The sequence below is a fragment of the Ricinus communis genome, chromosome 3 (genome assembly GCF_019578655.1).
Source record: "Ricinus communis isolate WT05 ecotype wild-type chromosome 3, ASM1957865v1, whole genome shotgun sequence".
Lineage (NCBI taxonomy): Eukaryota > Viridiplantae > Streptophyta > Magnoliopsida > Malpighiales > Euphorbiaceae > Ricinus > Ricinus communis.
In genome coordinates this window covers 27,577,242-27,604,078 of record NC_063258.1, presented here as the reverse complement: position 1 = coordinate 27,604,078, position 26,837 = coordinate 27,577,242, and the positions used below count along the sequence as shown (strand labels likewise).

Here is a 26,837-nt window from a genome sequence, read left to right as displayed (position 1 = left end):
AAATCTAAGAACTTGCTCGAGCTTAAGAGTTCTACGGGCTATGAAGTTTCATGGGTCGATATCGTCATTGCGGGTATTGGATTTGATGAGAAAAGTAATTAGGTCTTTTAAATATGGGCTGGTCATAATTTTAAAAGAGAAAATCTCACTATTTATCTATTCTTTTAAGATAATTATAAATATACTCTCATCTTTTTATTATTTACAATATTATCCCTATTGTTCTCAGAAGTATCATTCTTCACTTTTTTATTTTTTTAAAACTAATTTCAGATACTTTACATATAGCTAACATATATTATATTTTAATAAATATATATACCGTTTTTGCTGTTAAATGTTTGAATTAAATTTTATTTTCATTTTAAAAGTTTTGAATATTCAAAATATATTATTATTTGACAAATGTATATCTTTTTTCAATTAATTCTTTTGAATTTGAATTTTATTTCATTTGAAAAATGTTGAAATATAATATAATTATTTTTAATTAAATATATATCTTTTGTTGTTATTTATATTAAAAATAAGAAAATATATTTTTCTCTAATATATACTGATAAACATTTTTTTTTTATCTTATAACAATTTATCTGATTTTTCAAATATGATATTTTTAACATATTTTTAAATTTTTAAATTAAAAAAAATACTTTAAATATATTTTTATAAATATTTTATATTTTTATGGCATCATGCGTGGAAGAAATTCATTTTAGAACTGCGTACATGAGCCGGACTTAGATAAAAATTGAAAAGTTGAAGTCGGATGAAATCTGGCCCAGGCCCACATTCTGAACAGGTGTACCAGTGCCAGCAACTACTGCCACCACTTGTTGGCTGTGAAGTGGAGCGTAGTGGCATTCGTCATTACTTCATTTCTCATCCACTAAAAGTGGAAAAAGTGCCTCAATAATTAAGTTTTTAAAGTTATATAATATAAGCAACTATTGTTGTGCCACACACTTCAATTATTTTTTTACAGGATCGCTGTTCAATTTCGTCGGTCATTCCATTTTTTCACGTTTTGTAGTAGGAGAATATTTGATTATGTTAAACTTTGTTTTATGTACATTTTTATAGCTTTATAATTTAATTTGAATTCTCCGGTAACGAAATCTATTTTCTTATATTATGTTTTATATTCCACAAATTCGAAAATATAGATTTACTTTTTCTTTTATAAAAGAAGTTAATATTATTAGAAAAACTAACACTTTTTTTAACTTGACAATCACATAAAACATAAGACATTTATATTAATCTTTAGAAAAATGAAATTTATTTATAGAAAAAGAAAAAGAAAAATTATCATTAACAATAAAAATTGATGAAGCAACTAAGGGACATGAACCGGCTCATTTTTGTTATATATATATATTCTTCTAAAGTATACTTTCTTAAAACACCTCATACATATTTTTATAGAAAAAATCGTATATATACATATATCCACAAAACTAAAAGAAAATGGAAAAAGCAAATCACAAACTAAACTCATAACCAGCTACCCTACCCCCAACCCCAAGAAAACGACAGCGTCCTTTTGCTCGTCTTCCTATATAAAAACCATACACAATTGGAATTGTAAAATTGAACACATTTCGAAAAATTGAGGTCCTCGAAACTCGTTGTAATAAAGCGCAGGGAAAAAGAAAAAAGAAAAAAACAAATACAATGGAGAATTATAGTAAGCAAAAAAACAGAGATGGCGCGCTTAATGAGAAAATATCATTTCTAAATCGCATCGATCTTTCTAGCTCTGATATTCACCAATCTGTTTCTTTACTCAAACAGGTCCAATTCAATTCTCTCATAATTTTGTTTTTTTTTTTTTCCTTGGAAATGAACTTAATTTATTTTGTTTTATTGACGTTTCTTTGCTGTTGTTGTTATTGAAGGCATGTTTGGATTGTGGATTTTTTTACGTGATAAACCACGGAATAAGCGAAGAATTCATGGAAGAGGTTTTTAAAGAGAGTAAAAAGTTTTTTGAATTACCAGAAAGTGAGAAAATGAAAGTTTTAAGGAACGAGAAACATCGAGGTTACACTCCTGTTCTTGACGAACTTTTGGATCCTGATAATCAAGTTCACGGTTCGTTTCATTTTTTTTATTCTTTAAATTATGAAATTGAAGCAAGTTAGGCTATTTGATTTGATTTGATGTTGTTGTTTTCGTTTCTATGTTAGTAGGAGACTATAAAGAGGGATATTACATTGGCGTTGAAGTGCCTGAAGACGATCCTGAAGCGGACAAGCCGTTTTATGGTCCTAATGTTTGGCCAAAACCCGGTAATTCAAGAAATTTGCAGCTTTGGTTTTTCTTAATGCTTGTTATTGACGTGCTTATTTAATTCAAAAATTAAGCCATAACTTCTTAAGTAATCAGTTGCCGTAATTTGATGTGCTTATTACATAACTTTTTGAAAGTCTTCGGCGTATATTCTTCATTTTTGAATAATTAATGCATGTGGTAGATGTTTTTATTTTATTTTATTTTTTTATTCTTTTTTAATTTAAAAATTATTGTATTGTATTAGATCTTTTGCCTGGTTGGAGGCAAACTATGGAGAGGTTTCATCAAGAGGCATTGTAAGCATTTGCTTGGTTAATTAATGGATATTATTATGACTATGTTTCTATTTTGTTTATCTTTTCTAGTTTTGGTTGGTTCTTTATGCAGAGAGGTAGCGAGAAAAATTGCAAGGATCATAGCCCTTGCGCTTGATCTAGATGCTAATTTTTTTGACAGACCAGAAATGCTTGGCCAGCCAATTGCAGTCATGCGTTTGCTACACTACGGAGGTGGACTTTACTTATAAGTTGTGGAGTTCAATTCTGGAGTTTTATTGTTTTCTACTCTATTAAATCGATGTACTGTTTGTTTTGTTTTCTTTTTGTTTTTTTCTTTGTTTTCAGCTTATGTTTCTGATCCCTTAAAGGGACTATTTGGAGCTGGAGCTCATTCTGACTATGGTTTGATTACCCTTTTAGCCACAGACGATGTCCCTGGCCTCCAAGTATGAACATTTACTTGAACTTTTATGTATATAGCTCCTTTTTTAATCTGAATTTGATTATTGCAATACTTATAATCTTCTTGCAGATATGCAAGGATAAGGATTCTCGGCCTCAAGTATGGGAAAATATAGCACCACTAAAAGGGTGAGGCTATGTCATACTCCTGGAGAATTGAGATTTTTTATTATATAGTTCAGGAATTTGTTAGTCCTGGTATGCTGATTTGTTTTCAAGTTTTATGTTGTTCTACTCGTTAACTTTTGCATCCCTATGTTAAGAAAAACTGAGTAAATAGTTGCAAATGTCAAACAAATCTGCAAATGGTGTCAATCTCATATGTCTAGTTATAGCTTATATCTGGACTTGCCCTTGATATGATAGCTTGAGGGATCATTAGATGATCTGAAAGTCATACGTAGTGATTATTAGTTACTATTGTGCTAAACTAGAGATATACATAGCTATCAAGTTGTGATTTAGTGAAGTGTCTGTCATTCGTAATTATGGCCATTCTAAGGAGAAAAATAAACCTCATTTCATTTCTAGGTGGAAGTACGAACAACTCTAGCTTTAATATTCTATCAACAGCTTTTGGTAATGAAGTTTAACTTAGAAAGCCTGTTACCTCTCTTAATATAAGGTGAACGAAAGGGATGCAGTTATTTGATTATAATTTGATACCATACAAACGGGTTGTATTGTACTTTCTGTTAGTATTCTGTGAAGTTGCACGGTGTAAGGAACCACAGCAGCCTACTGACATGTTCTGGTTGGTTTATCTTATATAGAGCATTTATAGTTAATCTTGGTGATATGCTGGAGCGCTGGAGCAACTGTATTTTCAGGTTCTTATCTCTTTACCTCACGTAATTTCAATTAATCTCATTCCAGAATAAAACATAAAAATGCTGCATTTTAGGAGATGTTCAATGCATTTGGCATGTGGGAAGAACATAAAGTATTTATTATTAGTTGTGAATCCTGAGTCATGAACACACCACGAGGGACCACCAATTCTATTCATTTGTTACTTCATATGCATCTTTTCTTGTCTCTGGTAATGAACTTTTTGTTGCTTTTCTCCTCGGTTTAACCATGTTTTCGGTTTATAATTGTAAACAGGTCCACGCTGCATAGAGTTGTAGGGAATGGTCAAGAGAGATATTCTGTAAGGGCTCTTCTTGGTTTTCCTTTAGGCTCAACTCTTGGATATTTGCAAACCTTTAATTTCCTGTAATTGCAATTTATTATTTATTTACTGTTGATGCCTCAAACAGTCCAAGTCCCTCCAATTTTATTTCATGCGAGTACTTAACTCTTTTTTGTGGGTTTGAATGTTATTTGCACACTACACTTCTCCATGCGGAGAGCTCTGATAGAAAACAACTAGCTCAAACTTCAACATTTTGAAACTTTATCTAGTTGGTCCTGCCTCTGTTTACTTTGCTACCGTGTTAGGGACCAACTTAATGATTTTCAAGGGTTCCTTTCACAGACAAACAGAAGGATGTTTCTTTCTTATCTTAAGTTGTGAGATTTTCATTTGCCAGGAAGTACCAATGATTTCATTTGCTTGGTTATTCTGTATCTTTGGTTCCCTGAATTTTTCCTTCTTACAATTTCACGTGATTTCCTTAGCATGTCCTATATTCTTTTATGGAAAATGCAACAGTAAAGAAAGTTATTTTTATTTTCTCCCTTGCTTCTTTATGGGACAGATAGCATACTTTGTGGAACCTAGTCATGAGTGTCTAGTTGAATGCTTGCCCACCTGCAAGTCAGAAAAGAATCCTCCCAGGTAAGTTGAAATCACAAAATGATAATTTTCTTGTTAGCATGATTACTGCAACTACACATACAACTTTTCCAGTCAAATGAACTGCTATACATATATCCCTTATCAGGTTTCCTCCAATCAAATGTGGGACTTACCTAAGTCAACGGTACAAGGATACTCATACTGATTTGAATTTGTATAGCAAACCTCAAACTTGAGTCTGCCAAAGAGTTAAAAGTTCCAATCATATGTCCTATAAATTAGTTAGTCCCCGCAAATTATGTGAGGATCTGAAAGCATCCCCCTGAATGTGTTGTACACATATATATGTAAGTGAACTTCAACTACTAATTTGAGTATTTTTATTTAATTTCAATTTTGATTACTGTGGAGTCTTGGCATGAGAATCATTGTCCTCTGAGCTCGGGTACACCAGTCAATAAGTCTGGTGGGACTTTTTGGTGCTGTCATGGCCTTATTTTTTCTCCACTCCAGTTGGGTTGCCCACTTGCTCCTCGCCTCTTGCGCGTGCCACTTGATGCAAATCATTTTTCATTTAATTCAAGTCCATTTCGTCTTCCTGTCATTGGTTATAACTAATGCAATGCAATGCTGATTTTTGTTATTTTATAATAGCTTTTCTTTAGATATGAACTTTTTAATAACAAAAATTTCACCATACAACTTTTCCAATAAAAAATATTAAATTCAATTTATTATTTATTTATAGTTCAATAAAATTATATATTAATAATAAAAAATTTTAATTAATCATAAAAAATATTAATTATCTTCATGGTTGCACGGGTACTAAACTAGTTTGCTAATATAAATGAAATCATTATATGGAAATCCAACTATAAGTTTTGATCCCATGAAGTAAACTATCCAATAAGAATTGCACACAAATAACGTTACATTTACACACGCACAATTGTCATGGTCCCTGAGAGCAAGAGCTACAAAAAACGTTTTATCTCTTTATCTTTGAGTGGGTAAAATCAGGCATTATAAACGGGAACAATGCCAAGAAGGGAAAAGCATTTATTCGCATAGCAAGAGTTTTCTTCTCTCTTCCTGGAAACTGTCAGCCTGTCCAATTTTCCAATTTCCAAAATGACAAAGTTAAACCTAAGAATTTACGTTTTTGACATCCAAGCAGCTAGCTACCCACTTTTGAAAACATTTGGATTGTTAACTTGGGCTACATGTGAGCTAGTCATTTGTTTTCTTGCAGCTCAGTGTAAAGTCCCATTACTAGAGTTGGCACGACCCATACCTTCGGATAGCACTGAAGCTCGTATTCCAATAAGTTGTAGAGATATTCGCATAATAGGTTGGGCGATAGACTGGTGCATGCCTTCTCAACAGTCCGAGGATTGGGGACAAACAAATCCATCCTAAAATTCAATCCAGCAAGATAACTGCATTTTTCTTCACAAAAATGTCTTTTACCTCAGAAAACTTTACTAAGTGAAGGCCCAGAGCAACCTCAGTAGAAGAAACCGCCTCCAGTGAAGTTTTCTGCATCACAAAAATAGACAAGAAGCAAGAATATAGTAAACGTGTCATTATGTTTAGCAGAAGTTGAAGTTGTTAAAATCCAAAAGCCAGATAGTTTTACCTATTTCTAGAGATGATAAATATGTGGGTCTAGTCAGATTGGGATAATATCTTTGATTTTTTTATATTTTGAGTTCGGATTTTTACAGTTTAAATTTATTTTGATTTTTTCTAATTTTGGGTTAAAATTAAGTTAGGTTTGAGTCTTTCTGAACTTATTTTTTTATTTTCGGGTTTGGATCATTACAAATCCATATCGAGTCTAAATTTGAATAAAATCTATTTCATATTACCTCAAATTTGTTGTAGGATTTCGGATTACCTTTATCATATTTTGATTAAAAGAATAGCTTATGCGCTCAGTATACTTTAAGGCTCAAAATGACTCTTTTCCCAACTCTTAAATAAAAGTGTTTAACTAACTTAATTCTCTCTATATTTTAAGGCCCAAACTGGGTCTTTTCTCAACTCTTAAATAAAAGGGTTTAACAAAGTTAATTCTCTTTATAATTCATAACAATCTTTTGTTATGGATTCTCTAACACAAACTCATTCTTGATTTAAATTGGATCGGATTAATCATTAGTTTCTGACCGGCTGGTACGGTTTGATTTTTAATTTAAAACACACCCTAGAGGTGACCAAACCCTAACCATAATATATAGGAATTGCAGTTGACATTAGTAAAAGAATAACATATAAGGTAAAAAAAAAGTACTTAGCGAACACAAGACCTAGTTGCCTCCAACTAAGATTGATATCTCCGATAACACAAAATATAACATTTTTATTCTTTTGTAATAAAAAATAGCAGAAATTACACCTTAGTAACAAGGAAATTCCATTGACAGCACTACCATTGTTGAAGAGCCCGAGTTACAATAGAAACTGAATCCTATAATTTCTTCTATGAAGAAGGCACCAGAAAATATTACATTCCTGCCAAAATTCTCTCATTATTCTTAGCTGGTTTATTTGTTGTGCAGATAAAAACAATGCAAGAAAACAGAAATGGTTAATAGACACAAATCTCAGCCGCCCTTGTTTTCAACAGATCATCATTCAGCAAAGAAAGTCCTGCTACATTGCAGGATTCTCTCGTTTTAAATCGAATCATGATTCTCTGTTTTTACAGTTGCAAGAGAGGCACAAAGGTGGTTTAATAACAATAAATAAAACTCACTTTTTTTAACATAAATAATACCCACATCCCGAAAAAGAATTATTAGCTTTAAAGTTGTTCTAATCCAATAGAAAAAAAACATCTTTTAATCCGACAAGACTTCCTGGCGACATTTGTTATGATGAACAATGTTCGGGGAAATTTAAGATTACATAAAGCTACACCATTTAGTATCTGCTAATTATTTATTTAATTTTTCTTCTATACTGTTTTTAGACATATCTATCCGGTTTTTGAATCTCTCTCTTTCCTTTATATACTCTTTTTATTCTTATCCTTCATCTCCTTTCTCTCATGTTGCAAACTTTTGCCCTGAATTAAGGAAGCAAAGAATAAAATCGTAACTATCTCAAACAAGCAAGAATGGCTGCCAAACCTATATTTGTAGTCCTTATCTTCTCATCGCCAGAAGGAGGGAACTAACTCCAGCGCCATGGCCGCACCAATTCCGCGCCATTCTGTTTATGGACAAGAATGGGATACTTGAAAAGATCGATTGCCGGATGAATGGGCCAACGGAAGAAACTTCAACATAACACAACACAGCTGGATAATTACAAATCTAGCTAGTTGCTGTGGATATGGAGATGCATGATCGAGTTGATAACAAATGTAGTTGGCGGATGGAGAATGAATGGAATGAGAAAAAGAAGATGAGTCAGTGAAACTTGGCCTAATAGGTATATGATGTAATCTTTATGGTTTGTGATATGTTCTTTATGCTATGTGAAGTCATTGCTTCTCGTAGGTTATTGTTTTAAGTTCATTTTTGCTTCTCATGGCTGCTGGTGGCGAAGCTACTGCTCCTCCACCTGAGGAGAAGAAGGTAACTGCAAGTATAAGTTTATAAACTGTTTTCGCTGTTTAATTTTATCGGTTGCCTGCTTGATTGTGGAGTTTGCTCTTGCGGGTTTGTGTTTTCTGATGTTACTGGAAGATTCTCAAGAAAGAGCTATAAGGATATGGGGATCCACCTTGGTTGTTTAGGTGCTCCTTTCAGCATGCACAAGTCTAGGTTGGCTGTTACTAATTCAATTGTAGTTTATTTTTGGACCTTTCTACCGTTGTGTTTCAGTACAATGATTTTGAACATCACATCCTTCAGCTTCTATTTGAGATAAATACAGATTCACTTAGTTACCGAATTCTGTAATATTTTGTTTTGATTTGGTCGTGCAATAGATTTAAATTTGGCCAATTTTCTTCTTGTACACATGCAACACTTGTTTATGCGACATGTTTAAAAATCCAAACAAAGCCTTATGGCTTGGGTCTCTTGAGGGCATGGACTTTTAACTCATCGACAGAGCAAGGTGAAATCTAATAAAATATAAAAGCGGACCGTTGGAAAACCTTTTGAATTTAGAGGCTTGGGAAACTTGTGCATTCCAAAATGAAATCTTATTGCGTTTACAGTAAACATTTAGGCACATACTTGGGTAACTTACAGCTTCACACCAAAAGCACAAAATTTATTAATACATCGACTGCCATATCTGTCATTCATACTTGCCATAAATCTTATTTTGCTCAAAGCTATATACTTCCACGCGTAGCTTCACATCAAAAAACCACCCAATTAGCGGTAATTTCTATAGACAGGACTGTACATGCAACTCTCAGCATACTTCATAAGGTTCTCTGGTCGAGGAAGCCGTGTAGCCAGTCCTACAAAAAGTAAAACAAGAAGAATAAAGTATTTCAGTATCTGTCAAGTCAAGAATATAATACAGGAGGAACAGAACTTACCAAGTTCATATGCCTTAGCGGCGACATTAGCAGCAATATGTGCTGAAATTTTTCTGATGTTAGAGAAAGGTGGGTAAATGAGCCCCTTGCTGAAGTTCTCTTCAGTAACTTGGCTGGCCAAAGCTTCAGCTGTTACATGATGCACGCGACATAAATGTGAAAAGTCAATATTTTGCTACCTATAGAAGCTCTAAAGTCTAAATGTCTGTATGTTTAGGTGCAAAATCATTATACTCCCAAATTCTATCCTTACAGGCTGCAAGAAGCATATCATCATGAACGCGGATTGCTCCAGAGATGACCAAACCCAAGCCAAATCCAGGGAAAATATATGCATTGTTCGCCTGAAATGATGAGAGGGAAAACCTCAAACATCAGTTCTTGCATTAGCAACTTAAATACCAAATACCAAATAATTGTATATATTACCTGGCCAGGAACAAAAACTTTTCCCTCATATTCAACAGGATCAAATGGACTTCCACTAGCAAAGGTTGCTTTGCCCTTCAATTCGAAACAACGTAAAAGTGCACATATATCCAGTTAGCTTCACTTGCAGAACAGGATCATCCACACAGTTATCCTCAACTAATGCACGAAGTACAATGAAATAAGAGTGAGCTTTACCTTAGTCCAAGTATAAGCTTCTTCTGCTGTACACTCTGATTGTGAAGTTGGATTGGAAAGAGACAAGATTAGAGGTTTCTGCATGTCCGCCATAGAAAATAGTTAGTTTTCCTCAGGTTGATATTGGGTCGTCTGTCAAAGAAAAATATTCAAGCAAATTCATTAAACATGGGAGAGAGAGAAAGAGAACCTCATTTAAGGAAGCCATGGCTTCAATTACTTCCTTCGTAAATGTTCTTCCAACGCCAGATGATCCAATCAGAACCGTTGGTTTGATTGCCTGAGGAAGTGGGTAAATATGGTAAGGACTTTGACACCAAAAGATAAACAACAGCAGAAAAATTCTGCCTAGCCATCTTATAAAACGATACCAGTTTGCGTTATTGGAAGTCCAAAATCCATTTTTTCACACCTTTACAGCATCTAAGAGATTCTTAACAGGTTCATGCTCATGAGCCCAGGGCTGCTTGAAGTGTTGAAGTGAATCCTTACGGGAGCTGACAATCAATCCCTGTTAGAAAAATTATTAAATATTAGTGACATAAGGATAAAGGACATTAAACAACTCTAAAGAAATACTGATAGTTTGGCAATATATCTAGACTAAGAATTCTAGTTCAATTGTTACCTTTGAATCCACTAACCAGATCTTCTTGCGAGTCTCTTCCAAAGGAGCATTGGTCTAAGAAAGAGAAATGAATCAGATAACTATTGGAGTTGTATCTAACACCATCATATAATATCCCTGTTACTACTAACAAACAAAATCAAAATAACAAGGAAACAATTAATACCCGTTTTGACATCTCAAGTGCTATTAGCTCTGCTATACCAGTTCCAGCCTGCAAATCACAAAGTCAAACCATATTAAATAAAATAGTAGAAAGTGTTGCAATGGACAAAAATCTATGACATGTCAATCACATCAACAAAAGGAGAATGTGAGTTGACAGAGTAATTTCAAACTATAACAAAAGGCTACTATTCCAAAACCAATTTGAATCCAATCATTCATCATTCTCCCTATCCAGCCAACGACAGAATACAACAGATGGCGAGGAATAGAATCTTACCTCCCCAGCGCCAAGGAACAAGAAAGTGTGATCACTCAGGGAACCACCAAGCAACTTCAGCGCTGCAATTACCCCTGCAAGAACAACAGATGCTGTCCCCTGTAATAGAAGGGTAAGCAACATATCAGAGATGAATATAAATTCCCTCAACAAATGGCCCACAATTGGACTATATAATACCTGTATATCATCGTTGAAGACGAGATGGGTTGTACCATATTTTGCAAGCAGCTCAAAAGCATTGTGGTTAGCAAAATCTTCAAACTGCAGGTGAAGACAACAGAGAAGTAGACAGAACAAAACAAAACACATGAGAAACTTAAAACTTTGTGAAACTTAGAATCAAGCATTGAAGCATACAAGCTTGAATCGTTACTAAACCTGGATAAGAACTTTTTCTCCATAGTTCTGCTTTACAGCAGTCATGAATTCCTGTAGTAGTTCAGAGTATTCCTGAAAATAAAATATTAGAAATAAAGGAGTTTAGGAAATGTGGAAGCAACAATCTAAAAGCTGAACTTAAACTACAATAATTTCAAAAACCTGGCCAGTTGCTCTCCTTTGTCGGAGTCCAATGTAGAATTCATCGTTCAGCAATTTTTCATTGTTTGTGCCCACATCAATGGTGATTGGCAAACACTAAAAGAGTTAGCCAGAAAGATTTTTAGTCAGACAGGATAAGGATAGCATGGCATCAGAACAAGTGATTTTATTTAGAAGTTAAACTCTGCTGTTCAACATAGCTAGGCCGCACTTTTCTGAAAAGAAGTACTTCATGCAGGGGGCATTGGGAATTAACAAAGGAGACTAATAGTTAATGCCATTGAAGCAAGAATTCTATAGTAACATCCAAATGCTTACCGCAGAGGGACGAACTCCTCCAAGCGCAGTGTAAAGAGCCAATTTTCCTACTGGAATTCCCATACCCTGTAACATTTTCAAACTCATCATGCACATTCTTATTCAAGTTAATAGTCTAAATAATTCGTTTGTACAGTTAATATCTAATACGTTCACAATAGAAAATAAAATGCTTCCTCTTCTTTTAAACTTGGTTACCTGACAGCCAAGATCACCAAGTCCCAAAATCCGCTCCCCATCAGTTACAACAATAACTTGAATACTTCTTTCAGGCCAATTTTTTAATACATCAAGAATTTTTCCCCTGCAAATCGAACCACTTTAAAGAAAAGCTCATAGACATGCATATTAACACAGTACAAAAAGTATAAAGGCATTTATACTTCTCCTTCAAACTTATATATAACCCCTGAGGACGCTTGAAGATACTTCCATATTTCTGACACGCTTCACCTACTGTTGGAGTGTAAACGATAGGAAGTAATTCCTCAACATTATCAATAAGAAGCTTGTAAAACAATCTTTCATTCCTCTCCTGCAATCCAACAAAAAGCAAATAACTAACATATTATTCTTAGAGTCATTGGAAAGTTTAAAAGTGCAAGAGTTAAATTTAGTGAACTGTAATATTTGAAAAGGTCCAAAAAATTGTTAAAATTCAATATTATGATTTTTTTTATAGATAAAACACGGCATTTTTTTTAGAGAAATAAAATCATGTCAGAAGTGACATAAATTTGCAATAAGAACAATTCGATTCAATTTTTTGACCATGATTGATTCCAAAACCAAAATGAAGTGGCTTTCAACAGGTACCTCAAGTTCCATCATGGCCATATATTTTTGAAGGGGAAGTTGATATTGCCTGATAGTGTGCATCAATTTCTTCTCCTGAAGCTGTTGAGTTGCAACCACCGGGGGCAGAAGACCGCGCAAGTAGTGAGCATCCCTTTCTTTCTCACTGAACGCGAGTCCTTTGTTATGGCGTGGGTCCCTCAACAACGAGTATCCGCTGCATTCAACCGCATCATATTATCTAAGATCATTAATAAGGTCACTTTTACCAGATTTTAGCGGAAAATTCAGTAATTCTGCAATACTTACATCGTGGAAATACAAATTAAAAGATATATCAAAGTTGAATTAAGGCAACATCAAGTGATCTTGCTGATTTTTATTGTGAGATTCAATGATAACTTTTGTGAATATTACTAGTAGAATTAAGCACATATCTTAAAACAAATGACAATAATATTAAACAATATATTAAAAGAAATCTGGCTCGGCCCATGCGGTGAGCTGCAGATGAAAAGATGTTGGAAGATAAAAATAACATATTAAATAAAATAGTAGAAAGTGTTGCAATGGACAAAAATCTATGACATGTCAATCACATCAACAAAAGGAGAATGTGAGTTGACAGAGTAATTTCAAACTATAACAAAAGGCTACTATTCCAAAACCAATTTGAATCCAATCATTCATCATTCTCCCTATCCAGCCAACGACAGAATACAACAGATGGCGAGGAATAGAATCTTACCTCCCCAGCGCCAAGGAACAAGAAAGTGTGATCACTCAGGGAACCACCAAGCAACTTCAGCGCTGCAATTACCCCTGCAAGAACAACAGATGCTGTCCCCTGTAATAGAAGGGTAAGCAACATATCAGAGATGAATATAAATTCCCTCAACAAATGGCCCACAATTGGACTATATAATACCTGTATATCATCGTTGAAGACGAGATGGGTTGTACCATATTTTGCAAGCAGCTCAAAAGCATTGTGGTTAGCAAAATCTTCAAACTGCAGGTGAAGACAACAGAGAAGTAGACAGAACAAAACAAAACACATGAGAAACTTAAAACTTTGTGAAACTTAGAATCAAGCATTGAAGCATACAAGCTTGAATCGTTACTAAACCTGGATAAGAACTTTTTCTCCATAGTTCTGCTTTACAGCAGTCATGAATTCCTGTAGTAGTTCAGAGTATTCCTGAAAATAAAATATTAGAAATAAAGGAGTTTAGGAAATGTGGAAGCAACAATCTAAAAGCTGAACTTAAACTACAATAATTTCAAAAACCTGGCCAGTTGCTCTCCTTTGTCGGAGTCCAATGTAGAATTCATCGTTCAGCAATTTTTCATTGTTTGTGCCCACATCAATGGTGATTGGCAAACACTAAAAGAGTTAGCCAGAAAGATTTTTAGTCAGACAGGATAAGGATAGCATGGCATCAGAACAAGTGATTTTATTTAGAAGTTAAACTCTGCTGTTCAACATAGCTAGGCCGCACTTTTCTGAAAAGAAGTACTTCATGCAGGGGGCATTGGGAATTAACAAAGGAGACTAATAGTTAATGCCATTGAAGCAAGAATTCTATAGTAACATCCAAATGCTTACCGCGAGAGGGACGAACTCCTCCAAGCGCAGTGTAAAGAGCCAATTTTCCTACTGGAATTCCCATACCCTGTAACATTTTCAAACTCATCATGCACATTCTTATTCAAGTTAATAGTCTAAATAATTCGTTTGTACAGTTAATATCTAATACGTTCACAATAGAAAATAAAATGCTTCCTCTTCTTTTAAACTTGGTTACCTGACAGCCAAGATCACCAAGTCCCAAAATCCGCTCCCCATCAGTTACAACAATAACTTGAATACTTCTTTCAGGCCAATTTTTTAATACATCAAGAATTTTTCCCCTGCAAATCGAACCACTTTAAAGAAAAGCTCATAGACATGCATATTAACACAGTACAAAAAGTATAAAGGCATTTATACTTCTCCTTCAAACTTATATATAACCCCTGAGGACGCTTGAAGATACTTCCATATTTCTGACACGCTTCACCTACTGTTGGAGTGTAAACGATAGGAAGTAATTCCTCAACATTATCAATAAGAAGCTTGTAAAACAATCTTTCATTCCTCTCCTGCAATCCAACAAAAAGCAAATAACTAACATATTATTCTTAGAGTCATTGGAAAGTTTAAAAGTGCAAGAGTTAAATTTAGTGAACTGTAATATTTGAAAAGGTCCAAAAAATTGTTAAAATTCAATATTATGATTTTTTTTATAGATAAAACACGGCATTTTTTTTAGAGAAATAAAATCATGTCAGAAGTGACATAAATTTGCAATAAGAACAATTCGATTCAATTTTTTGACCATGATTGATTCCAAAACCAAAATGAAGTGGCTTTCAACAGGTACCTCAAGTTCCATCATGGCCATATATTTTTGAAGGGGAAGTTGATATTGCCTGATAGTGTGCATCAATTTCTTCTCCTGAAGCTGTTGAGTTGCAACCACCGGGGGCAGAAGACCGCGCAAGTAGTGAGCATCCCTTTCTTTCTCACTGAACGCGAGTCCTTTGTTATGGCGTGGGTCCCTCAACAACGAGTATCCGCTGCATTCAACCGCATCATATTATCTAAGATCATTAATAAGGTCACTTTTACCAGATTTTAGCGGAAAATTCAGTAATTCTGCAATACTTACATCGTGGAAATACAAATTAAAAGATATATCAAAGTTGAATTAAGGCAACATCAAGTGATCTTGCTGATTTTTATTGTGAGATTCAATGATAACTTTTGTGAATATTACTAGTAGAATTAAGCACATATCTTAAAACAAATGACAATAATATTAAACAATATATTAAAAGAAATCTGGCTCGGCCCATGCGGTGAGCTGCAGATGAAAAGATGTTGGAAGATAAAAATAACATATAGCATATAAATAGAGCAGGTTACTAAAAAAAACATCTAAAAGAAGAAGATAAATCCATTTCTTGAACTACTAGAAGTTTGTATTATAAGGTCAAAACAGAGTATAATCACTGATAACCATGATCAAATATAAATCAAGAGTAGTTACCGTGATTCTTCAATAAATACCAAAACTAAGTTAAAGAAACAAAAGAATTTTGGAATTTCTTTCGGTTAAACAAAAAGACATTAGTGCAAGTACAAAAATGAAGTGAAAGTAACCTGGCGACAGAGGTAGTCCAAGGAGTAACAAGCTGATCTTCAGTAGCGCAATCCTCGCCGTAAACATCCTCAACGCCACCGCCAACGGTGGACTTAGGATCCATGTCGAGCACTGAAGCTCCGCCTCTCATTTCCTTCATTGTGCTCTCCATTTTGACTTGGCCGTTGAATTTCGGGTTCTCTCTGTTGCTGTAACCAAACAGACACACACCGTCCGATAGCCTCCTAAGAATTGGACGATTTAGTAGATAGTAGAAACGGTACGTAGCTTAGTAAGAAAGAAGCAGTGTGCTCTGATGGTCCTCTACGGTGCGACTATATAGCAATTATTAAAGACAAAATATCCGTGTTGTCGTTTTAATTTTCCATAGTCGTCGATAAATATTTAGATAACGCGTTTATTTCCTTTTCTTAAAAAAAAAAAGGAAAGGAGAAAGTGAAGGTGGATTTGTCCTGTTCGGCGGTGGAGGGAAAATGGGACTAGTAAGAGAGAGAGAGAGTGGGACATTAATTTAATTTAATTTAATTTTATATCTATTTATAATTTTAGTTAGTCAAGAAGAGCGTATTTGGGCCACTTGGCTGTTGCTCTCTTTGTTAATGGATATTCATTCATATTCGTTTTGGATTTTATTTTATTTGCCAATGGCTTACATCTATGCACAGCGTACTAAATAAATTATAATTAGATTATTAAATTATTTCATATGTGAACCATTTCAAGTTATAAATAAATTTAAAATTTGTTCAAATTGTAATATATAATATTTATTATCGGATTAAATTTATAAATATTTAATTTTTTTATTTCATTAAATTACTCGATATATAACATGTATTTTTTTTTTTACTGATAATTTAACAAATTATGTACTATAGAAATGGATTAAATCATTTTTTATATTCACTATATGATATGTAAACAAGAAAAACTTTATATATATATAAAGAATATGAGTATCGCGCATGTGTCCATTTAGAGAAGGAATACATGCGGCAACTAAGGGAAAGGCAATGATGGATGTGTAAAGCGTTCTGTTCACAAACTATTCGGGCCATGATGTTGTTAGGTGCTAGACATTGTACTGTTACAATATATTCTTTAATAAAAAAAATATATTATAACTTCATAGGATATTAAATATTTTGATGGTGTATAGTGTTATTATATAAAAGTTAAAATATAAATATAATGGATTAAATATTTATTTATTTTTATGATTTAGTTTAATATTTGATGCAGCCCCTACATTGTCATTAGTCGAGAGGCTAAACTGATAATCTAAAATTATAATTTAATATTTAAATTTATTATCAAATATTAAATTTATTTAAAATTAATTTTATTATTAAATTAGAATAAAATATTATTTTTAGTACAAATTAATTTTAGAGTTTAATTAAAATAATAAATTTTACTTATTTTTATTTCTTTTAGTATAATCTAATTCTAAGAAAATTTAAACATATTAAAAATATTTATTTTTTGTTTAATATTATTAAATTACTATATAGTTTAATTTTAAATTCTTAAATAAAATAAATAGTTACAAATTATTATATTTACTAGACATTAAAGTTAAACTATATTAAAAATGAAAATTTTATTCGTATTAATCTCATTTGAATCATTTTTAACATATAAAATTAATACGATCGCTTCATTAATAGTAAATTTATCAAATTGGTATCTAGATTATTTCACTAGAGTAAGAGATGATTGTTTAATTTAATTTTTATTTTTTATATAATTTCACTATAATATATAATTTAATTAATAACTAAAATTAAATTATATAGTAACTTAATAGTATTATTGTAAATATAAGTAGTTTTAAAATATTTAAATTGCTTGAATTAAATTGTATTAAATTATTATTTTAGTTGGACATTAAAATTAATTTATGATAAAAATCTCTAATTTGATAATGAAATTAATGGATGAGTTTGATATTTGATAATAAATTTAAATATCAAACTATAATATTAAATTATCAATTTAGTACTTCAATTAATATAAAAGGAGGCAACAGTTAGTATTATTAAAATTTAAAGGAATATTAATGTAATAAAAAAATACAGAAATTGATTTATTAGGTCAAACGAAATGGCTAAGTAATATTTAGCCCCCACATATATATATATAGTTTAAACTGTTAAAAAAAGAAGTATGTTGGAGTATATGGCATTCATCCACTGGATAGAAATAGCGTAGGTAAACTACGCATTAGTGTCGCTTTATTTTTGGTACAATATATTTAATTTATTGGTTAGGCCGTTGTCAGTGCTTCTCATTATTAGAGAAAGGGATGTCACTTGTTTATAAAGAAAATGACAGTAAAAGAGGCAATTCTTAATGGAGAAACGATTTCATGTATTTACACAACTTATTGCAACCTCATAATATTCAACATTTTCTCAATTCTTCGAAGTTGGCTTCCAACAGTCAACTAAAGCTAAATTCAAAAATACACAAGCAATAAAGTACCATGGATTCAAAACAATCCTCCCACATACTTCACCAACCACATGCTAGAGGAATCATAGGATATAATTTAGAGATTATATTTCAAATTGCACTTAAGAAGGAAAAGAAAAAAAAAAATGATAGTTGGCCGCTTTCAATCTGCTCATTTGGTATTCCACCAAACCCTTAATTGTCCTCATCTAACTCAAAATTGACGATTGTGGACTCGAGAATGGATAAGAGGCTAAGCGCAAAACGTGGAGCATCTTGCAGAATTATTGCTGCCTACCTGGCTATAGGCCGACACTAAGGCGCCAGGAGTGCGCAGTTAGATGAGATGAGAGAATACTTGTACAAGCATATGCGACATATATCATATACTAAAATATATATGTACAGCATCCATTTAACTTAACTTACACCATATTATACTGCACTAGTATTATTACAGTCGTACAAATGTCCTTGGTTTAACCAAAAATCTCTTTCAACACAGAAGGAGAAGAGGTTAACAGATTGTTCACCCTGATTTAAGAGGAAGTATTTGCAGAGAACTGGACCTGCTACTCTCCAAGCAAACCCACATTTTGAAACATCTCCTCGTCTCTTAGCATACTCGTAACAAACCTGGTAAATAGCAAGAGCCTCTTCAAACATGTCTGTGTTTCTCCTTTCGCTCTCTTCCTACTCTGGAGCCTCATAAAATAGCTATACAACAGGATGACCAGCAAAGAATGGAAACAAGAATGAGTTTTCCTTTCAGTTTAGTTTTCGCTTTGTCATTGAAGTATATTTATGCATAAGAGGGAAACATGTCTCGACAGTTACCTGCTTGTATCTTTTACGACTTCATCAGCAGACTCAGTTTGTATGCCTTTGTTTACATCTTGATTTAAAGCAGCAGTCATCTCTTGCCTGTACCGACAGTAAAGTTGCTCCCATTTGATGCCGAATGGCTCAGAGACTTTGTTGGCAAAACAAGGAAGTTTCCAAACTTCTGCAAGAGATTCATAAAAATACCAAGAGGAAAGCAATAATACAAAAAGCTAAGAAATGTTGAATTGCCAATAATTTAACAACCCATAAGATAAGAAAAATATTGACAAAAGATCATTACTTAAAGGGGATGGTAATTTGCTGATGGCATTTCATCTCCGTCAAATAGATTTAATATGCAGCCTAGAAAGTTACTGATTCTATTTGTGGTAATTCAAAATCTGGAGTGTGGATGGCAGCTAAGTCCAGCAAACAAGATGGCTGCAAAAAGGTCTCAATATCATCTGCAGTGAACAGGCTTGTTGCTTGATAAAGACTCAATGTGTGCACACAAAATACCCTTGCACAGTATATCACATTTGAGTTTTGACAAAAATTTGGCTTAAATGACTTTCTTAAAGGCCATAAGAGAGAAATATATCATAGTAGGAAAATACTGTTATGAAGCTTCACTATTTGCATGGAGACAAGAGGACGCAGAATCAAGTTCAAAGCTACAATGCCAAGGTGAATACCGGTTTAAAGAGCAATCAAGATGGTGAGACAAAACAGATACTCCAAAATGGTTAAGCAATTACAAAACACTAGCACATGCAGCTAAAGTAAAACTCTTAATGCGCAAACTTCCCTGAAGAAGTAATCCACCAGACTTTCACATCGTAATCATGCCAACACTTCCATTCGAAAGCAAGAAAATGCTGACTTCAGGGTTTCTAGACACAAAATACATGTCATTGTTGAAATCACCTCCTGCTATCTCATCTGCCAAAGACTGCGGTCCTTTACAAGGAAAGAATATAGCATACTTGGCATTTCCGACAAAATCTTCTAAAGCCTTCACATATGTCGCCTTAAGAACATGTATATCACCAAAATGTAAACCAGGATTCCGGTATACCAACACCTTCCCAGAGATGTGCTCATTATCCCTACATATACCACATTACCATCAAAATACACGATATTGCAAGCATATGGAGAACAGTTGTGATCTCAAATTTCCATAAAACCGGTTTAACACTCTGTTGAAAAGCAACTTTCAACGCCCTTTAAAAAGAAAAGTGACTAGAAAAGACAGGATTCTCAGCCTAGATGAGATATTCTTAGAAAATTAGCAAGAATGCACTACTAAATCTGTTGACCTTAGCCTATATGCATCTTAGTCTATATGCATACTAGGAACCCTGTATGAGACACTTAGATGCCAAAAAGAGTGAACATAGATGAGGATTTACAATACAAAACCTTTTTCAGTGTCAGTGACAGAAAGCAAATGGATCACACCGCAAAGAGGATCCTGATCCACTTTGACCTTGGCACTAACTTTCAAATTTTTATTTTAGTACACAAGAAATCTAGAACTGAAGCCTAGTGCTAAGTAATAGGTAAGAAATCTAGAACTGAAGCCTAGTGCTAAGTAATAGGTAATCTGAGTAAGTTCATAAACAAACAATAGTTTGGCAAAGGTTGCTCCTGCTCCATCTAATTAAGTCCTACCAAGGTCGATCAGGTTGACTGTTATGGATGCATTCGTGGGCAAGATTTACTCTCGCAGTACAACTCATTAGTTATTTCTTTTTTTAAGATTAAAATACTGTTCGGGAAGTCTTCTTGTAGGGATTGGAAGGAGGTCACAACGACACCCACAATATCAAATCAAGACAACCAACCAATTATGCAATCCAATCAACCCAAATTGTCACACAACCAAATTAACAAAGGAAACTAGCAATTAAATGCAGTAAATAACCAGCTATAACAAAAGAAAATAATAGCAAACAACACACACGATTTATACGTGGAAAACCCCTTCGATGTGAAGAGTAAAAACCACGGGACCTTTTAAAGAGTCCACTCTTAACTTCTCTTATTTATAAATTGAGGGAAAAAGAATCCCGAATCAGTCTACAAAGGATTCACAGCCCACCAACAAACACCAACAATAAGAGAATTGAAATAGAGAACAAAAAAGTGTAGAATTCACCCAAAAACAGCAGTGTCCGGAGACAATTTCTGATGAACCAGAGCTCCAATTGACGATCCGAACGGTCAGAATGTAGCCCCTGTGTCATCAACAAGCTGACAAAATTTCAGCAAAATCCAACGGTGGGATCTTCTCCAGCGACCAAAACACTAGGACTAGTGCTGAGAAAAACGAGCAGGACAGCACCCTTTGGAACTCTCTAGTTTCCTTTCTCTTTTGTGTGTGTTTTCAATCTGAAAATTGCTGCTACCTTCGCACACTAAGTGTCTACACAATAGCCTCTACAAGCTTCTCTTGGAAGGCATAAAATCCATGCCAAAATGGACAAAAAAATAAGACATAATAAGTCCATAATACATGTGTCCAAAAGCAATAAAAATATTGCAAGATGGGTTGGACCATAACACTTCTTCCTGTTTAGTTAAATTAATGTTTGGTGATTATTTTTTAAGTTTAGTATTTTCTTATTATGAGAACTACAAGTTAGGGACTTCTATTTTTGTAATTTCTGTCGCCTATTTAAAGGGCAAACAGGAGGAATTAAGGTAAGCAATTTTTATCAAAGTAAAAGATTTCTGAGCTCTCTCTATTAACGAGTTCTGAGGTTTCAGTCTCCCTTGGAGCTGAGTTCTTTACAAAATAGGTAGACCCAAGCATACAAACAGAATAAAAGGGAAATCAAAGTTAGCCGAACAAGATTTTCCCGTTCATCATCCTGTGACTCGATCCTTGACTAGAAATCATAACAATTTGGTATCAGAGCCAGACACCATGGGTGACGATATACACACTCTATTACAAGAGGAACGATCTTTCACCGACTCGAAGTTATCTGCAATGAAACAACGTTTGGGTGAGAAACTCGCACAAATACTCCAGGAACAATTATCTGGATTAGGATTCAGCGCCAACAAACACACAACAAACGGAAGTGAGTCGAGCAGCGCTACTGCCCCAATAAATGGGCGGACTACTGCTGCAAATAACATGGGAGGCGCTTCGTATCCGATGACGCAAAACGGAACCCATCAATCTACTGTTCCCGTATATGCAAAGTTAGATTTTCCAACTTATGATGGTACGGAGGACCCCCTAATTTGGGCCCGTCGTTGTGAACAATTTTTTGAGAATCAAAGAACAACTGAAGCAGAAAAAGTAGGTCTAGCTGGTTTCCATCTTTTGGGAGAAGCACAGATGTGGTATTACCAATTGAAGAGAGCTAAGGGACCCATGACTTGGGCAAACTTTTTGAAATTGTGTTTTCAACGCTTCGAACCACCAGAAGGAAGTAACCCAATTGGAGAGCTAGTCACCCTTGGACAAACAGGACTGGTAGAACTCTACCAAAGGCAGTTCCAGGAAAAGTTGGCACGAGCAGATGAAATAGTACTGGAACATTTACATGTTGGGTTATTCACTGCAGGGTTAGATGACTCCATCCGATTAGATGTACAAATACATAAACCAGCAGACTTGTACATAGCCATGAGTTTAGCTAGGGCCTACGAACAGAAACACCAACTGCAAAAGTTTACAACGAACCGCAAAGGGAGTTGGCAACCGTTGAGGATAGTGTCGGGAAGTTCCACAATGACTAGTTCTTCGGGCAATCATTCTTCTCCTTTTATCAAACGATTAACCAAAACCGAAATGGCAGAAAGACGGTCTAAAGGGTTGTGCTACAACTGTGATGAGCCTTATTCCACAACCCACCAATGCAAACGACTCTTTTGGTTAGAATTGAACAATATGGATGAAGCTACCTATATAGAAGAAGTAGAGGCTGCTCCAGAAATTTCCCTTCATGCTATCACAGGTCTAACGCATGCGCGAACCATGCAGATGCAAGCTATAATTCATGGACAGCCTGTGCTTAGTTTGTTGGATTCAGGTAGTACCCATAACTTTATCAGTGCAGTAGCTGCTCAACATTTAGCTCTTCAAATCGAGCCTTTAAACAACACTAGTGTCTCTCTTGCTAATGGCGACAAGGTGTGTAGCATAGGGTTCTGCAAATGAGTAACATTCTCTATTTCTGGACATAGTTTCACTGCTTATTTTTTTGTTATTCCATTGGATGGCTTTGATATTGTTTTGGGGGTTAAATGGCTACAGATGTTGGGTCCTATTTTGTGGGACTTTGCTGCACTTACTATGTCATTTTCGGTGGAAGGGAAAACTATTTTATTTCAAGATCAGCACAAAGTTTATACATGCTCGGTGACGCCATAACAGCAGAGCAGTAGCTGGACAACCTTTTAGACAAATTTGGGGACTTATTCCATGAACCCACAGGGTTACCACCTATTAGGCACTGTGATCACCGAATTTGTTTGCTTCCAGGAACAGTCCCTGTCGTGGTTCGGCCTTATCGTTACCCTCACAGACAAAAAGATGAAATTGAATGCCAGTGTACCGAGATGCTTCAGCAAGGTTTATTCAGCCAAGTAAATCTCCATTTTCCTCTCCAGTCTTACTAGTTCCTGGGCAAGATGGATCTTGGCGACTGTGTATTGATTATCAGAAATTGAATAACAAAACGGTTAAGGATAAATTTCCAATCCCAGTTATAGATGAGCTTCTCGATGAATTACATGGAGCATGTTACTTTGGATTTACGGACTGGTTATTACCAGGTTCGCATGTATCCTGCCGATGTGGAAAGAACAGCTTTTCGTACTCATCATGGACATTTCGAATTTCTCGTCATTGCCTTTCGGCCTTACTAATTCCTTATCAACATTTCAGGCATTGATGAATGAGATATTTCAAGCCTTTCTACGCAAATTTGTACTTGTTTTCTTTTATGATATTTTGATTTACAGCAGCAATTGGGAGAGCCACCTAGTTCACATGCGTCAAGTTTTTCAACTCCTTCGGGCGCATAAACTCTACTTGAAGCGTTCTAAATGTTGCTTTGGATCTACCACGGTAACATACTTGGGCCATATTATTTCTATGCAAGGTGTGGGAGTCGATACAAGTAAAGTCCAAGCTATTTTGCAGTGATCACAACCTCAATCTATTACTTCCCTGCGTGGATTTTTGGGTTTATCTGGATACTACCGTAAATTTGTTCGTGATTATGGGCAACTGGCCACTCCCTTAACTCAAATGTTAAAAAAAAAAATTCATTCCAGTGGACTGAGAAGGCGTTACAAGCATTTGAGGCACTTAAAGCAAGCTTTATCTACGGCCCCTGTTTTGCAGCTACCTGATTTTACTGAAGAATTTATTGTAAAGTGTGATGCTTCAGGAGCAGGTATTGGGGCTGTCTTACAACAAGCGGATCATCCGATTGCATTCTTTAGCCGCCAGTTAGCACTAAGGCACCAAAAGTTGGCTGCTTATGAAAGGGAACCGATTGGTTTAGCGAAAGCGGTTCAACATTGGCGTCCTTACTTGTGGGGACATTCTTTTCTTATCCGCACAGATCACTTTAGTCTCAAGTACTTGTTGGAGCAACGGTTGACCACCCCTCCACAGCAACATTGGTTGAGTAAATTACACTTCGTCAATAAAATAACTAACCAAATTATCCTCTCAATAAAACGTACCCGCCAGTGTAACTTGATATTAAAAATGCCTTTCTAAATTCGAGTTCACCCAAGGCATCTAACCGCGGACTCAATTCTGGTCCACTCGGTTGCTCTGAAGTACTAAAACTTTCTATGTGCATCGGGATTCGAGAATTAAAAACAGATTCGCCTATACAATTAAACCAACAAAGGATTAACAATTAACAATAAGAAGAAATCTAAAAAATCTAAGAAATCTAAGAAGAAAAAGAGATAGAGAGAGTACATTGTTGGTGCATCATGAGACGAGTAGGAGTAGGCGTAGGCGTAGGGCTACGACTCGGCTGTGGAGGCGATTGAGGAGACACGCAATGGCGTTTATTAGGTGAATCATTAGCGGCAATGTTCATTTTTTTTAACCAAGTGAATAACGAAACCATAGAAAGTTTTCCTAATAGGCTCATTGGCGATTGTACGAAGAACATCGAGAGCCTTTTCTTCACCGATTGAAGCCAGGTCTCGCCGAGCCTGGTATCCCAACGGCGGTATTTTCTGACACGTACAGATTTTGTTCATCAATTGCTCCACGGTAAGAGGCAGAAACACTCCTTGCTGCAGCTGCTGCGGCGATGAAAAAAGCATCCGCCATGGAGTAGATTATTAGTTGTTGTAGGGAGGAGAGTGAGTCTTTTAGTTTGGAATGGAACTTGAGCTGGTGCGAGAGGAGAGAGTGCAAATGCCTTAAGTGGTTTTTAATTATTTGAACGGCAATGGATACAACACGTGACAGACGTCTGTTCGTTTTCAGTGAATTTTCTGTCCCCTCCCTATACATCAGTCAGTAAGAGCAGCACAGCAGATAGATGAGTAGAAATTAAGAAGACTTCACTCGCGCCTTCCAAGGAAAGTAAACTAATGTTCTAATAATTAATCTATCCTCTGGTTATAATTTAATATTTTTATTAACTATAATATTATTAAAGATATACTCCATCCGCACCTATAAAAAGCCTTTTCTCCTAATCAATCAAATTGTATTTATTAATTTACAAAAAATCAATGATATAGAATGTAAGTTGAAAATAAATATTTTTTCAGATAAAAAAGTTACAAGATATGAGTTTAATATCTTTTTATTTATAGATATAAAATAAATAATTTAATTTAATTTTTATAAACATAAAATATTAAATTCTACTCTATTTTAATTTTAATTAATTTACTTTTCTATTTTTCGGACGATGAGTGTGAGTTTTTTCTTTTCTTTATTGCGGAAGAGATGTAAAAGAAGAAGAAATGAGGCATAATATAAAATGTCTTTGTATTAATTTTTTCTATAATCTTTCATATTTTTATTTGATTTGAAGTAAAAATATAAAATAAAATATAAAAATTTATTAAATTTAAATAAAATATTTTATTTTTATATTTATTTTTTTAAATACTCAATTAAAAAGATTATATTTTTATTCTGACTCAAATCCTTCTCTTATTTAAGTAAAACTAATTCTTTCACGAATAAATTTTTTTTTTTTTGTATTTTTTGCTAATAAAAAATTAAATTGATCAGAATAGAAATGAGCAAAAAACAATCAAAACGAATTCAGTAGGCTTTTGGCAAACCAAACTGAATCCATTTAGCTTTTCGGTATGAAACAATTACAATTTTGATATTAAAGTTAAATTCAGATTGGTAAGTATTTGGATTTTTTTAGACATTTTTTGTCTGTAGGCTGTTGTTAGATAGAAAACTATTTGTAAAGGCAATTATTTTTTTCTTTTTACAAGAAAATTTTAATGCCCAGACTATGATGGATCCTCGTAAATAAATGTGGAATGCATCTTCTAAATTAATCAATAAACAATCCTTCCACTTGTTCACGAAAACATTCTAAATTAATACGACAAGGAAAAGAAATATCATTTAGTAATTTTGAAACTTTTACTTCTTGAAGAAAGCTTATTTTGGTTTATTTCACAAACCATTAACAATAATAATAATAATAAGAAGAA

General features: G+C 34.3%; 3 protein-coding genes and 1 long non-coding RNA gene across 5 annotated transcripts; 1 reads left to right on the top strand and 3 right to left on the bottom strand.

Annotated features, from left to right (window-relative positions):
- The first annotated feature begins 1,494 nt into the window (after positions 1-1,494).
- Positions 1,495-5,185, top strand: LOC8268295 (2-oxoglutarate-Fe(II) type oxidoreductase hxnY). Of its 2 annotated transcripts, none has more exons than XM_015716332.3 (11): positions 1,495-1,797; positions 1,902-2,097; positions 2,193-2,294; positions 2,543-2,594; positions 2,686-2,807; positions 2,922-3,022; positions 3,109-3,167; positions 3,812-3,868; positions 4,146-4,191; positions 4,742-4,821; positions 4,928-5,185. In XM_015716332.3, exons 1-11 carry the CDS (start codon positions 1,678-1,680, stop codon positions 5,016-5,018), a joined length of 1,026 nt encoding a protein of 341 aa, XP_015571818.1. In that variant the 5' UTR covers positions 1,495-1,677; the 3' UTR covers positions 5,019-5,185. The 2 variants fall into 2 exon arrangements, with proteins under 2 accessions (XP_015571818.1, XP_002514229.1); XM_002514183.4 differs by having other exon boundaries at positions 1,498-1,797; positions 2,196-2,294.
- A 3,743-nt stretch (positions 5,186-8,928) lies between these two features.
- Positions 8,929-12,808, bottom strand: LOC8268296 (NADP-dependent malic enzyme). Its single transcript, XM_002514184.4, has 17 exons — positions 12,673-12,808; positions 12,240-12,391; positions 12,055-12,160; positions 11,857-11,922; positions 11,539-11,634; positions 11,377-11,448; positions 11,176-11,259; positions 10,996-11,094; positions 10,717-10,764; positions 10,551-10,604; positions 10,335-10,433; positions 10,113-10,202; positions 9,923-10,000; positions 9,725-9,799; positions 9,549-9,639; positions 9,296-9,424; positions 8,929-9,214 (listed from the first exon to the last, which is right to left on the bottom strand). The coding sequence occupies exons 1-17, from the start codon at positions 12,733-12,735 to the stop codon at positions 9,126-9,128; spliced, it is 1,491 nt and encodes a 496-aa protein (XP_002514230.2). The 5' UTR covers positions 12,736-12,808; the 3' UTR covers positions 8,929-9,125.
- LOC125369441 (NADP-dependent malic enzyme-like) lies at positions 12,732-16,298 on the bottom strand. Its single transcript, XM_048371759.1, has 10 exons — positions 15,860-16,298; positions 15,078-15,273; positions 14,645-14,796; positions 14,460-14,565; positions 14,247-14,327; positions 13,943-14,038; positions 13,781-13,852; positions 13,580-13,663; positions 13,400-13,498; positions 12,732-12,868 (listed from the first exon to the last, which is right to left on the bottom strand). Exons 1-10 carry the CDS (start codon positions 16,009-16,011, stop codon positions 12,836-12,838), a joined length of 1,071 nt encoding a protein of 356 aa, XP_048227716.1. The 5' UTR covers positions 16,012-16,298; the 3' UTR covers positions 12,732-12,835.
- A 2,377-nt stretch (positions 16,299-18,675) lies between these two features.
- LOC125369493 lies at positions 18,676-19,963 on the bottom strand. The gene is made up of 2 exons (XR_007215204.1): positions 19,155-19,963; positions 18,676-19,034 (listed from the first exon to the last, which is right to left on the bottom strand). It is a non-coding gene; the product is annotated as an uncharacterized LOC125369493 (long non-coding RNA).
- Between the last annotated feature and the right edge of the window lie 6,874 nt (positions 19,964-26,837).